We start from the raw sequence: 15251 nt of genomic DNA on the forward strand, positions 1-15251 counted from the left end.
TTTTCTAATTCTAAAAACTTTTTTATTAAAATTTTGATTTATAAAACAGCAAAAAAGTTGTCCCAAATAATGGAGAAATTATTCTGTGCATAGTCTAGATTGAAAGTTTCCGTCCGGACTATGAGTGTATATATATAATATTTGTACACACTATATATAAAATTCTAAAAATTGTACAATGTGTACACTCACAGTCTATACGAGAACTTCTGGTTCGGACTCAACACGCAATAATTTCTCAAAAAGATGACTATGTTTCAAAAAAAAATTATACTAAAAATCTACTTTAGAAAGTAATAAAAAAAAATGTCTCAAACGAAATATTAGTAATCATTACATATATTATTTCGAAATTAGTATATGTGTATTAAATCCTATTCCATCATTAAATATTGTGCATATATATTACATTATCATATCATTAATGTAGTATGATATATAATATAAGCAATGTTATTGAAGATCATCCTAACATGTTGTCTTCTAACCTTTTATTTGTACTTTTTTCTCAACAAAACTTTAGAGGTGTCAATTTTTGACACGACCCGAATCTGACCCAGAAAAATTCAAGTTCGGGTCAACCCGAATCCGAAACGGGTCAGGTTCGGGTTGACCCAGCAACCCGAAATTGACCCGAAAGTGATACGAAAAATCATATTTGACCCGAAAATCCGAGATTGACCCAAAATTGACCCAAAAGTGACACGAAAAATCATATTTGACTCGAAAACCAGAGATTGACCCGTTTTTTACCCGAAAATCGAATATTGACCCGATTTTTGACCTGAAAATTAGCAATTTTAGGTCAACTTGGTGTCATTCGTGTCGGGTCGGTTTGACCCGGACTCGAATTGGGTCGGGTTCAGGTCCGAAAATCTGACCCGTTTTAAAAAATGTGTCGGGTTCGGGTTGACCCGAACAGTGCCGGGTCAATTCCGAGTTCGACCCGAACCCGACCCGCTGACCCGAATTGACACCCCTACAAAACTTTTTAAACAAAAGAAAATTGAAATTCGCCTCCATCATATTTGTGCTTTGATAATTAAGATTAAAAAAAACAAATAAAAATCTATTGCTCAATCAATATGAATGGGTTGCTATGCATTTAATGTTTATGGATGAGAATAGCACTTCTCGTAAAATATGTATGTCATATAAAATGAAATTAGTAAAGTTTTTTCAAGATTAAATAATATGACTACATAAACATAAATAGATAAAAAAGTTTTTAAGCAATCTCCATTAGTAAGGTCCATATTAGTGTATGAGATTGGATTAGTGCAACATGGAGCTATTTTCTTAGTATATCTAAAAGAATGTCCTTCAAAAGGAGAAATTATTATGTGCGGAGGTCAGACGCAGAATGTCGTCCAGAGACAAATCATAATGTGCCACGTCAGTGCTACCAAGCAGTGCTGAGCCACAGTACCAAGCGAGAGGGTGATGAGGTGCATTTTGATTGGTCTTCGAACGGTGTTTGACATCCGCAAATAATAATTTTTCTTTCAAAAAAATGATACTTAGGGTTACATCACATTAGTAGTCGTAATAATTTGATGAAAAAAAAAATTAGATAGGTTATAATCACCGTAAAGAGAAGGTAGATTATTGGCTTAAGTGTTTTAGGTATGCATAAAAGAATTTAGTATAGTTGAAAATAAGGGATTTTATTAACCAAACTTTACATGCAACAATGAGGAGGCTTCATAAAGCCGTCTCAAAATAGGTGAATAAGGCTAGTGATCATAATGATGATATTATATATGAACTAATATTATTTCTAATAGCTTAGATATTAGATATTTTTACATATAATAAAAATAATCTTGTTTATTGTGAAGTAAAAGAAAACAAAGGTGTATTCAACAAAAATGGCCATTAAAAGAGGAACAATTATTAGTTCCTCTGACCGGACGTAGAGGAACGTCCGATCGGAGCTAAAATCCCGCCAAAAAATTTGGTATTTGCTCAGTATTGCTAGGTATTATTTGGTAATAACGAGGAATATCGCTATATAAAGATCAATACCGAGTTATACCGAGCTATACCGAGCAATACCGAGTTATACAAAAAAATACCTAGTTTTTTTCTAGAAAAATCTAGGTATTTTTTTGTATAGCTCGGTATAACTCAGTATTGAGTCTTCACATGATGGTATTCCTCGTTATTGTTTAGTATTGCTCGGTATTTCTCATTTTTTAGCGCGATTTTAGCTCCGACCGGACGTAGCTCTACGTCCGGTCGGAGGACCTAATAATTGTTCCATTAAGAGAGAAATAAACTGAGATTCGGCTTTCTTATAAGCACTATAAAGATATTTATCTTAGAGATTTGTGTATAAAATTTACTTTTAATATTTTATGATATATTTTTCTCGCTCAAAACTCCCTAGGCTTTTCTTCATTTTAGCTGTCTAGCTTTCACTTTAAAGGTTATCTCTATATATAACTTCATTCTTCTATATAATAGATCCAAAATACTTCGATCTATCATTTATTGATATCGACTTATTTTCTAATAATTGCCCATTAAAATTACATAGCAAACTGTTGATTTAAATTTTATTGGAGTATGAATTCATAAATAAAGATCCTTAGTTTCTTATTTATTAAATGGAAGGTATTTTAAATAATATGAGTAATTTCTTAGTTCTTATAACGTCAACTAATCAATCATAAACATTAAATCTTTCAATTAAAAATATTAATAAGAACCATAAATATTTTAGTAACAACTTAAAAATAAAAATAAAAAAGAAATATCAATTAAAAAAAGCATACTCAAGTTTCTTATTTATTAAATGGAAGGTATTTTAAATAATATGAATATTAAATGGAAGGTATTTTAAATAACTTGGCATTACCAAGTTAATTTTATCATTTGGAACTTCCATTTTTTACAGGAAATAAAATTACAAAGCGTAGGAAGAAATGCCAAGTCAAAACAACATAAAGTCAAAACAATATGTTCTAATCAAATTTTTTGGTTTATTAATCAGCAGGATCAATCTCCTTAGCCTGTGAGAAAATAAAAGATTATCATATAAATTGTGTAGTGACAACATAACTTCATGTAAGCTAAGTGAATACTGAACACCACTCTTTCAGATTTAAGAAGTAGTGGCAAGGTTTCAGGCAAAGGCCGCAACCTATGCTCCATAACTCGCTTCCATAGTCGACCTACTTGCTGCTTAATAGCACCATCAAATTTACAAGCAACCTTGCCACTAGCCTTTGCCTGCACTTTTTTTTTTTTTTTGAATAATGACCGAACCAATGAAACAATTTAGAAATTCCTTTAGGAAAATTTATTATGTGCGGTGTCTGGACACATCCGGAGGCCAATCTGGATGCGCCAAGTTACCCAATGTACAGTGCATTGGATGATGTGGCGCGACTAAATTGACATCTGGACGCTTTCGTTCACCGCACAGAATAATCTCTGCCCTTTTAGGGGATGAAATCACTAAAGGAGCTAAAGATTGAAGCTTGACTTTAGTTGGATATGTTATCGATTGACGGCCCTTATGTAAGAATTTGTAATGAATGAATAATAAGCGATTTAATCCCAAAAGTATTTTTAGTCTCCACTCACTTGTGAATGGGTTTTTTTTTTAGCGGACGTCCTTTTATTTTGAAGTGTTTGGTCTACTGATTCTAAGCCTATTAAAGACGATCTTAAGGAGATTCTTGCATGGATGAAGCTAGGCAATCTCCCATTATGCTATTGGAGTGAGAATGGTATATCCAAAATTGTGAACAAGATTGGTACCCTCTTATTGTTGACCCCCTTATTGCTTATTACTCTAGACTTACCTTCGCCATAGTTGGCATCTAAATATTCACTCAGGGTTCATTTGGGACGGCTTTCTTATTGATTCTTAAAAAAGTTTATGAGTATAAAAATTAAAACTTTAGAAAAAAAAAAAAAAAACTGCTTTAAGAAGTAGTAAAAAAGCCGACCCAAACGAAATCTCAATCTCCTTCTTCAAGCCACATTTTGTTGAATCTAAATGGTAAAGAATACATGTGGTCTATAATTTATGAATGAAAGCCCACTCTCTATTCTAGTGTGATGCCTTTTGCATGAATGATCTAATTGTCTCAAATCTGTAAACCTTAACTCTCAGTTTCTACAGCCGTAGAAAAAGCTGGAGGTGGGGTTAGGCATATAATCCTCAAAGATTTGAACAAACCGAAAGTAACCTTCTTTTAAGGGTCCAAGATACACTATTGATCTCTACCTCCCAAATCTACCTAGAAATCCTGCTCCTCATCTCTCTTTTGCTTCGTTTGTGATAACTTTTGACCGCTGCTTTTTTACTATTTTAACGAATTTTTTATTAGAAAGCTGTTTGGAAAGGAATAAAAAAGATATCTAATACGAAATCTAAATCAAACAAATTTGCTTCCCGAAAGCAAGCACAGCAAACCGCAAGCTCCTTGCCTCTCTCTCTCTCTCTCTCTCTCTCTCTCTCTCTACTATGGTAATCTTTAATTTTCAAAAGCAGATTGCATAGTTTGGAACTCTCTATCATAATCAGATTTTATTAGTTCATATCATGTTACTATAAGAGTTTTCACTATGAATTAAATTTATAAGAAAATCTTTTTAGATAACGATAATATAATGTGTAATTCATTGTTATTTTACTATGTTTTAGCTGCGTTTTCAATTTGTTTTTTTGTCGCGCTTTCACTATGCTTTGGTAGCTAATAAGTGGTTTCAACTATCGTTAACTTTAATTTTCAAAATTAGATTACATAAGTTGTAACTCTCCATCGTATTCAAATTTTTTTTAGTTCAGATCATGTTACTATAATTATTTTCACTATGAATTTGATTTGTAAGAAATTTTTTTTAGAAAATGATAATATAATGTGTAATTAACTGCGCTTTGGCAGTTAATCGGTAATTTCGACTATCACCAACTTTAATTTTAAAAACTACATTACATAGTTTGAATATTCCATTTTGTTAAATTGATCTCAAAGGATTGTTTTGTGTCCATATATATGTTTTTATCTGAACAAATATTATTTCACTATCCATATTGGAAAAAGAATTAGCATCTTATGCATGATGCTCTAACTTACAATTATTTGAAGAATTTGCTTGTGTTACGGATTAGGTAAGGAATCAAAAAATTTGTAAACTTTCTCCTGCAAACAAAAAAATAAAGAAAAGCGCAGTAAAAGCGTAATGAAATTGCAACTAAAATACAGTAAAAGCGTAGTGAAAGCGTAGCTAAAGCATAGTGAAAGTTCAGTTAAAGCGTAATGAAAACACGGCAAAAACTACATAAAGATTATAAAACATAGTGAATATAACGAAAAGTGCAATGAAAGCACAGTCAAAGAGCAGCGAAATCACAGATAAAGCGCAACAGCAAATGCACAGTGAAAGGGCAGTGAAAAGCACCATTAAAAGAATATAGTCATATATTTTAAAGTCATGCAACCTAGTTTTTAAAACTAAAGAATTCGTTATACAAATTGATATCATAAAAGTAAATGCACAGCGAAAGCACGCTTAAGGCTCAATTAAAATAAGACTAAAATGAACAAAAATAACTCAAAAATTTTAAAGCAAACAAAAGCAGCCTAATTTTTAAAATAGAAGAACTCAGCACGGTATCAATACATGTGAATATGTAGCAAAACGCATCAAAGGCGCAACAAGTTCTTGCACTTGTTTGCACGTGGACACTAACTTTTGCACCGACTGGAATGCCGAAAGAATGCAGTGAAACGCCTGGAATACCGAAAGAGAGAGAAAGTGAACAGCAAAATGCCGAGATGATAAACAAAATGACAACTCCGAGCTTTTGAACTTCTGTGAATTCAAAATTTTCATCTCCAAGCTGGATGAAGTTGGTCGGATTGACAAGACAACTAAAAAATAAAATCAAATTGAATATCTAAGTGTCAAGATTTAATTGAAACCCAAACGTTGAGTTACTTCCGGACTCTGCACGTAAAAATGATTCCCGAATAAGGCAAACTTGACTAATGAGAAAAAGTTATATTGCCCAAGACTAGCACCTCTGGACTAGCTCCATCTCAGCCCTTAACATTAAAAACTATAATAAATCTCAACCATTGATAAATATTAAATAATACACCTGTAAAATAACTTTATTAAATGCAATAAATGAACAAAACCTCACCCACTTTGTTTTTTTGTTTTTTTTTTTCTTTATACCTTTTCTTTTAGTGAAATCACTGAAGAAGTCACTGCCGGTGCTCACCGAAGAAGAAAGCACTGAAGAAGGCATCATGACTAATGGCTGGATAAACAAGCCAACTAACGAGCCGACAAGCCAAGCATTATCAAGCGCAAAATCATGCTCATTTAATACATCAACTTGAATTTGAGTTTGAGCTTATGGCTTAATAAATTTAACTTAGGAACTCACTATCAAGTGGAATTCGAGCTAACTCAACTTACTTACACCTACAATATCAAGTTTCTCAATTTTACCTTCTTTTCCAATTTATATCTCTACTATTTTTTAGATATCGATGGAACGAGAGATTATCCTGTGCATACGCCAAACGTAGCTCTACATCGAGATACTAACTAGAACGAGCCACGTCAGTGATACCGAGACTGGATACCCAACAGTACCGACACTCGGTACAACAATAACAAGGGATACCGAGCCACGGGCTTAGGTATCCGGACAGGTTCCGCTTCCGCACAGAATAATTTTTCCGACGGAACAGGTTATTTATTGACCTCAACCAGGGAAAAAGAATGCTGGTGAGCCAGCGATTTTGATGAAGCTGCCAGTTCTTAATTCGCATTCTTCACCTCAAAATCTTCAATTTTTACCTTCTTAACTTTCTTCTTTTTGTAAGATTTTTTTTTTTTAATGCTCGTCAAACATACAATAATGTCATTCTTTACCAAGTTAATTTTATCATTTGGAACTTCCATTTTTTACAGGAAATAAAATTACAAAGCGTAGGAAGAAGTGAAAAAGACGAAGGAAAATCATTTAAATGGGAAATCTAGATCCCTTATTTAAATGCTAAGTCAAAACAACATAAGTCAAAACAATATGTTCTAATCAAATTTTTTGGTTTATTAATCAGCAGGATCAATCTCCTTAGTCTGTGAGAAAATAAAAGATTATCATATAAATTGTGTAGTGACAACATAACTTCATGTAAGCTAAGTGAATACTGAACACCGCTCTTTCAGATTTGATAACTCTCTCAATATTACTACCTCATGATGAATTCTAACGGTTCAGTAAACCCAAAACAAATTTGTAATACTTCACTTACAGTTTTAGATCAAGCTCTGGAATCTGGAAGTCTGGAATGATAGAGAATTGCTTCTTTTATTTGCACTTCAATTTGACCTTAGCTTCGAGTGTACAAGCACAGATCCAACGGCTTCGAAATGCTTGTTTTGGGTTCAATCTAGAAGCTTCTCTGATGCCAAATCTTCGATGGGATCGCATTCTTCTCATCCTTCGGAGCTGGTTTTAAACCAAAGGGATCTGCTTCCCCTTGACCTGCTCGGATTGGGGGCAATAACTTTTGCTGAAAGCGGAGAGCGGGATCTTCACTGATGCCCAGCTTCACAATGAAAATGGTGGTGCAGCCTTTGCCAATACCTTCACTTTCAAGCCAAATGCGTCCTTTCATGAGATTCACAAATCTGTTAGAAAGAAAGGAAAAAAAAGGTGAAACGCCAGTGCATGATTATTTTCCACGAGCTAAGATCCTATTTTGCAGATTTTATTTTGACATATATTTGGAAAGCATGGGTCATATATAAGATATTAATGATGATTTAAAGCTGTTATGTTTCAATATTAAAGTTTTGTTTGGAAGTCCTCCCTCACATGGACCCCCTGTATAGTCCAAACCTGATGGGGACATCCGATTTCGACACGTGTACCATCGCCGACGGCGCAGATCGGCGGCTACGATCCAGAGTCTCTACTTCTTATTTATTTATTGCTTATGTCATGTGTACTTTCTTTAGTTTCCTAGTTTGCCCCTGAGGGCCTTAGTTTCGTTTATGTAGCCCAAAGGGCGTTCCTGTCTTTTCAGTTTTATTATTTTGGGCCTCCTTATTTGAGGCATGATGTATTGTAAAAGTTTAGTTTTGGATTGAAATGAAAATTATCCTCCTTTGTTCTCTTTGTGAGTGCACTTCCCTTTGATCTCTTAGTGAGTTCAAAGGGAGAACTAGATCTCTTCGTGAGTTCTAGATTTAATCCAAGCTTATTGTGGAAAGGTATAGTTGAGAAGAAATTCGAGGCAAGGGAAATCAACGTCGGAAGAAAATCTCAGATTTCTTCAGTTCTCCCTCTCTTCATCCTAGTGCCGCCGACCCCACTTGGGATCCAGCCAGGCCACCGGCTTCACAGCCCAACCCGCCCCTGCCAAAATTTCCTCCCGCCGGCCCAGTCCTCACCCAGCAGCCGCCGGCCACTCCAGCCCATCGGTCCCCTCCCACCTTACCGCCGCCCCCTATTTCCCTCCTATTTCAGATTTCGAAATTCCGAAACTTTGGAGTTTCATTGGCCATTAATGTTACCTAAATTGTCTCCTTAATTCAAGCAATTAAAATAAATTGAAATTGAATTTGAATTCAAAATTCAAATTCAATCCAATTGATTGTTTAATTAGGAAACCCCTTTCTATTTTAAAACTGAAATTTTTATTTCAGATTTTTGGTAAAATTCTGAAATCAATTGTGTGGTCCCCACTTGCTTAAAACTCCTCTTCCCTCTTCTCTCTCTTTGGCCGGCCCCTTCATTGGGCCCCTCTCTCTCTCCTAATCACCCTATTAACTCCACAAAATCAGCCCCCAATTCCCCTCTCTTGGCCGCCCCTTCCATCTTTGTGATTTAATTGAATTCCAAATTAAATCACCCCCATTAAGCCACCCAAAATCTGAAATTACTCAGAATTTCTGCACTCCATCATTGGCTTCCCCACCTTGGCCGAACCCCTCTAGACCACCAACCCGTGACCACCTCTCTCCCCCAATTTCCCGGCCCACTTCCCCACTCCCCTCTTGTGCTCCCTCTACTCAACCCTATCATGAATGGCGGATCCGGAGCTAGAATAGGGACTTGTGTTCGACGCTCACGGCAACCTCGACATCCAACGATCGCCGTTCTTCGACGCGGTATTTGATTCCGACGACGATACCGTTGGAGCCTACTTGGATCGGATCCTACCGACTCTCATAATCGTCATCGACAAACAACGCCCCGACTCCGAGTGGATCATTGACGGCCGCCCACCTGCTCCTCCAAATCCGGCTTCTTTCCCGGCGACGAGTCCTCTCAAGATCACTTGTCTACTAGTAGCATCGCTAAGCCTACTTACGATTCTCCTCCGCTAGCCACCACTTTCAAAACGAGTGACGGACCTCAAGGTGAATCATCTAGATTTTAAATTTGAGGCTTTGTGATCATTAGCTATTTGTATTACTTAAATGTTTAGTTGTTATTTTGCAAGTTACCGTAATCTCTACATGTGATCTATTGCCATTGCTAAATCTCTCAACGTTAAATTCTTAACTCAATCTTGATCAAGCAAAGGGTTATTTATTAGCAAGATAAATTTCATCACTTTCATTAATTTCACCAAGGCAATTCTTGTTCTTGCAAGTTGTATCACATCATTTTTGGTATCAGAGCATGGCTAGCATGCTTTGCTTGTGCTAGGTGCATCCTAGGAGTCTAGTTTAGTTTGCCATTAATCGTTTGCATACATAGCATCATTTAGATAGCTTTAATTCCTGTTTTTGTGTGCTGTCCAGTAATTTCCTGCACGTTTTCATCCTAGTATACAAGCAGTTTACTTCATCTAGGTGCTGTCTTAGCCTTTACATCTCACCCAACCGCTTAGAGTCCTTACCGCACCTGAAAACACTGCTGTCCAGAACGTTTCCTGCACTTTTTAGAGGCATTTAAGTGACCATTAAGCTGACCAAAGTTGCTGTCCAGTGAAGTAAACCTACCCCTAACTTTTAGACAACTTAATTCCTTGTTGTAGGTTGCTGTCCACAGCCATCAAGCAACTTATAGGAGCATTAGGAACGTTATACCTTAGTGTCTAGGTGCTGTCCACCTCCCCAACACTTTCCCTAGCAACCTCTAACCTTCACCCATGGATCCGGAGCACATGCAAGCTACTCTAGATCTTATAGTGGGGCAACTCGGCACGTTGACGCAACAAATACGCAACACCCAAACTGATTTAGCAGACTTTAGGCGCCATACGAGTGACCGTCTAGATAACATTGAGCGCATTGGGAATCCCGCTATATATACACCTTCAAGACCGCACTCGCCCTATGGCGATGATAACAGAATTGATCGTGAACAGCCCCGAGATAATAGCCCTCCTCGAGACCATTACCGTCATAACCCGAGACCCCATCACAAATTTAAATGCATATTGAAACATCTTTAATTTTATATTGCATTCAAAATCTGTTCAAAACAAAAACCGAAATTTAACGCAAAACCAACGAACAAAAGTGAAGACTTCAACATTGTCAAAAACCAAACTCCATAAATGGCACTGAAACCAAAACCGATGTTGAAAATGAAAACCTTGATTTACAGCGTCTACCCTACCAAATTTATGCATTCTAGCATGTCTCATCTATGCAGCCTACCTCTTGCAGATGGCAAGCCCAAGCCCAGAGCCCGTGTAACCTTTGTTAGAACCATTCTGGCTATGCGCAAATTTAGTGAAGAGGTGAGGTAACTCCTGTGGACTTATTCCGCAACCGGTGTCCTTAACCTGTACCACAAAAGAAGTATATGTATAGTTAATCTATACAAATTTGAAAAAGAAACTTTAAATCAGGAAATTTCCATATGATGTCAAATTAGTTTAAGCTCTCGCTTAAATCTGCAAAGCATAATTGAAGAACTTATCAGATTTCTAAATACAGTTCCGGGTCATCAAGTAACCTGTACTCGTAAATAGAAATGCCCATCGCTTAAGACAGGGTAGAACTCTGGGTCTCGCGAATCTCTCAAGGAATCTGGCATTGCAATAGTCGCAGTAATAGATATACTACCCTCCTTTGTAAACTTAACAGCATTGCCGACAACATTAAGCATAGTTTGTACAAGCCGTTTCTCATCTCCGATGGCACATGATGGCAAGTCAGGAGAAAGAGACACCACCACTGACAATTTTTTGACAGCCGCTATTGGCTTTATCAAATTTACGACCTATATTATAACATAATAAAATAGTCAGCTACCAAAACAAGTAGAAAAATAAGACTTCGTTTGGGACGGCTTTCTTACTGCTTCTTAAAGCAGCTTTCTCGTACAAAAATTAAGAAGCAGTAAGAAAGCCATTCCAAACGAAGCCTAAGTATAAACATAACTGCCACTGAAGACAATATGAAAAAGTATAAAGAAATCTACCTCTCTGAAGAGAGTATGAAGATTGAAAACTGTAGCCTCCAACTCGAAGCTGCCATCCTCAAGCTTAGAAAGGTCTAAAACATCATTGATTAGTGTAGCTAGCAAGTTACTACTCTTTAAGATGGTTTCTACCATCAAACGTTGCTCTGGCGTGAGTTCAGTTTCAAGAAGCAGGGAGGAGAGGGCAATGATTGCATGCATGGGAGTCCGCATCTCATGGTTCATGACAGCTAAAAAATCATTGCGTGCACGAATGGCCATCTCTGCCTCCCGTCGTGCTAAATCTAAAGCAACATTCTGTTCCATGAGTAAATTTCGTGCCCGCATGGATTCCTCCAAGATGGCAGCATGTGAAAGAGCAACTGCAACCTGAACCAACATATAAGGTAAAAGGGTATCATTCAGTAAATGAAGTTTCTAATAAATGCCAGGTCTAGGGGAGGCGTTGATGTACATAATCTTATACGACATTACAAAAAGATTATTTTCATGATTTAAGCTTTGTTTGGAACAGCTTTCTTACTCCTTCGTAAAGCAGCTTTATAGTACTAAAATTTTATTTTTTGTGCTAAAAAATTACTTTAAGAAGCAACAAAAAAGCCGTCCCAAACGAAATCTTAAACTTGTAAACTATAACCTCCAGTCAGAGCAAAGGCAAAACAGACTGTTACTCCAAGCTGACATGACGACCTTAATGCATGCGTTAAATAAATAACATAAGAATTACCCTTATAACAGCTATTTGGGATTGGCTTTATGTACCCTATCCCTCATTTTCCATTCTGTTTTGTTGGGTTCTGCATGAGCCACTTTGAGTAAATCATTTTGCACAACTTCAGTCATATTACTTTATCATTTTTTTTCATATAAATTATGCACAACCAAAGAAGGAAGAATAAAATGAAGGAAAAAATGAAGAGAAAACAAAAGTATGCAGGAAAAAGTGCAAGCTTTACGGACTAATGGCACATGGAATTAAAATGGAACCTCAAAAATGAAACCTATGACTTATAAAATGATAATCACATCAATGATCAAGATGTATAACACTATAAAAACAGAATATTGTTATTTAGTCATCCTACAAAGGAAAAACCAATTACATGTAGGCCTACAAAATCACTAGTATAATCACCATCAATCATATCCCAACTATTTGAACTTATCATCATCATCATCATCATCATCATCCTTAGCCTAATCCCAATCACTTAGGATACAACTTTATGAATCCTCATTTTCTACTTGTTCCTATTTAATGTTACCCAAGGTGTTGAGGCTACACTTCAGAAATCATTTTGAACAACATCTACTTATGCCTATCAATTTTTTTCTTTCTAATCATACAACAATAAATTTATTTGCATATTTGATAACTGCATTTCCAGCCCTTCATTGTACATGTCAAACCAATTTAGTCTATTTTACAACTAACTTCTCTTCAATCAATGTCACTACGAGTATCCCTCCAATAAAATCATTCCTCAACTAATCCTTGCTAAGTTTGCCATACATCAATATTATATTCCTATTTCATTCAGAATCAACATAGCTATCAACAACTTTTTAAATGTGAAAAAATTCAAATCCATATGACAGTCAATATTCTAGTTTTATAAAATTAACTTTGAATTTTCATGGCATTCTCTGATCATATGATACTCGCATCTACATCTTAACCACCCAACTTCAACTCAGGAATTTATATTCTCATCTATATCAATTCTTCTACAAAAAAGATCCATATACTGAAATACATAGCACCTAAGTATCACTTTATTTTCTAATTATATTAATTGGTAATTAATAGCATTACACTCACTAAAATTACATATCATATGTAATAATCAGAAAATCAGGTATCTCTTTTACAATAAGTTTAATTTTTAAAAAAAAATTCTCAATGTGCAATTAAAAATATTAAATAGAATATTTGAAATTTTGAAAAGATGCTGCCTTTGGATTATTAAAGGAAAGAGAGCAGTTATAGTCCCTTCATTTTTATTAAAATGAACTTTTAGTTATACATGCCTTCGTAATTTTATTTAAATAAATTCTCTGTTATTAATGAAAAGGCATTAGACAAGGCTATTGTAATTCCCATGTGGCTGTGAAGTGTGAAGGTTCGGATAAGAACAATAGGCAGTTATTTTGAGTGGGCATATATTTTTCTTTTCTGCTTGTGTTAACGGGAGAAGCAAAGAAATAAGGCAAAGAAAGACAATAGCAGTTTCACGCAAGCCAGAGAAGGGGAGTTCGGTGCAGGTCACGGGACTGTAGCAAATTTCGGCTAATGCTCTTCCCGGAATGCAGAAGAAATCGCTGAATTGTGAGGGAATTTGCAGAATTCCATATAGCAAGTAGCGACACAGTGGAAAATTTGGGAAATTCGGAACATTTCACTGAAGGGAGGATCAGGTTGGAGCATTGCAAAGATTTCGGTGGTGAAAGAATCAAGAAGTGAACAGTAAACTTTGGAAGGATTTTGAGGAGGAAGAATCAAAAGGGAATGAGAGAAGTAGTAGAAGCTAAGAAGATTTGAAAGAAATGTAAGAATTCTAATATTCTCTTTTTATCTTTTATACTATTTCAATTCATTAAAGTTCTTACATAAATCATAATTTTGGGTCATATAGATTATATAATCTTATGCAAAGAGGAGGCTTTGAAGTGATTTATAATAGAAGAAGAATAAAAAGTGAAGGCTTGGAAGAAATAACCCGTCAAGAAGATAAGTAATGCAAATTAAAGTTTTAAATGTAATTCTTGTTAATTTTACATTATATATTGATAGTTGAATGAATGTGAGAGAAATATGCATTACAAGTAATTCTCTGGCAAAAGGATGTTTCTAACCTAGTTTTCATATATAAAAGACCTCTTATATATTTGAATCATGAGACTTTTAAATAAGAGTTGTTATGTTTCATTAAAAATTTTACTGGTTGGAAATATTTTGGAAATAATCTTCATTCTTAATATATGGTACACAGTTTCATTACATAGATAAATAGCATATAAAGATCTTTATGAAAGCAACAATATAAATATGAGTTATGTTATAAAAGTGAATTGAACATTAATTTAACATAAATTTTGGCTATATATATATGATGTATGAGGATAGTTGGGACAAAAGGGTTCCCAAATATATAACTACCTTGTAAATGGGGAAAAAGGGACCCCAAAAGAAATGATACTTGCATAACAGGTGGGGATAAAAGGGACTCATAAAGAGGCAAATGGGACCTCTATGAAATTCAATTGTGATAATGTTAAGTTTCCCTAAGCTCCATTGAATTTGTTTATGAAAGAATAGTCAAACCTTTTAATGAAAAAAAAATGATATTCAATATGAATCTAAGAGGACAGTTAAAGGTAATGTCAAATGAGATGTTATGTGATTTCTTAAGTAGTTCAAATTTGTATTTATGTTTTAATGTTCTAAATTTTTAACTGTAACGACCCGACCCGGCTAGCCGGAGTTAACGGGAAGGGAGCAAAAAGGTCGTACGGAAAAACATAAATAAACATAAACCATTTATATTAATGCTTTAAACATCATCCAAATATTAATTGAAAGAGCCACTAAAATACACCCGAAATGAAATAAAAGTTTCAAACTATTAACTGTCTCACATAACTACTAAACTTTAAACATTCATTACATAAACTCCACTTATTGTTCATACCCAGATACAAACTCAAACTTTAGACTTAAAACATAAAAACAAATGTAACATTTCTTCCTACTGAGGTCCCCTACGACGATAAGTGTACAGTCGTCGTGCAACCATTACTTTTCTCCTGAAAAATATTT

The 15251-nt window shown here is 35.2% G+C and overlaps 1 protein-coding gene across 1 annotated transcript in view; it reads right to left on the reverse strand.

Annotated features, from left to right (window-relative positions):
- Positions 1–7069: 7069 nt before the first annotated feature.
- LOC110102760 (probable ethylene response sensor 1) overlaps positions 7070–15251 on the reverse strand; it is a 16353-nt gene continuing 8171 nt past the window's right edge. Inside the window, exons 2-5 of the mRNA XM_020831224.2 lie at positions 11432–11800; positions 10964–11230; positions 10663–10790; positions 7070–7674 (exon numbers count right to left, since the gene is read on the reverse strand). Coding sequence (XP_020686883.1) covers positions 7434–7674; positions 10663–10790; positions 10964–11230; positions 11432–11758 — 963 coding nt within the window. The 5' untranslated portion in view covers positions 11759–11800 and the 3' untranslated portion in view covers positions 7070–7433. The remainder of the gene's footprint in view (positions 7675–10662; positions 10791–10963; positions 11231–11431; positions 11801–15251) is intronic.

The sequence above is a fragment of the Dendrobium catenatum genome, unplaced genomic scaffold, assembly GCF_001605985.2.
Source record: "Dendrobium catenatum unplaced genomic scaffold, ASM160598v2 fragScaff_scaffold_621, whole genome shotgun sequence".
In the NCBI taxonomy this organism is placed as follows: Eukaryota; Viridiplantae; Streptophyta; class Magnoliopsida; order Asparagales; family Orchidaceae; genus Dendrobium; species Dendrobium catenatum.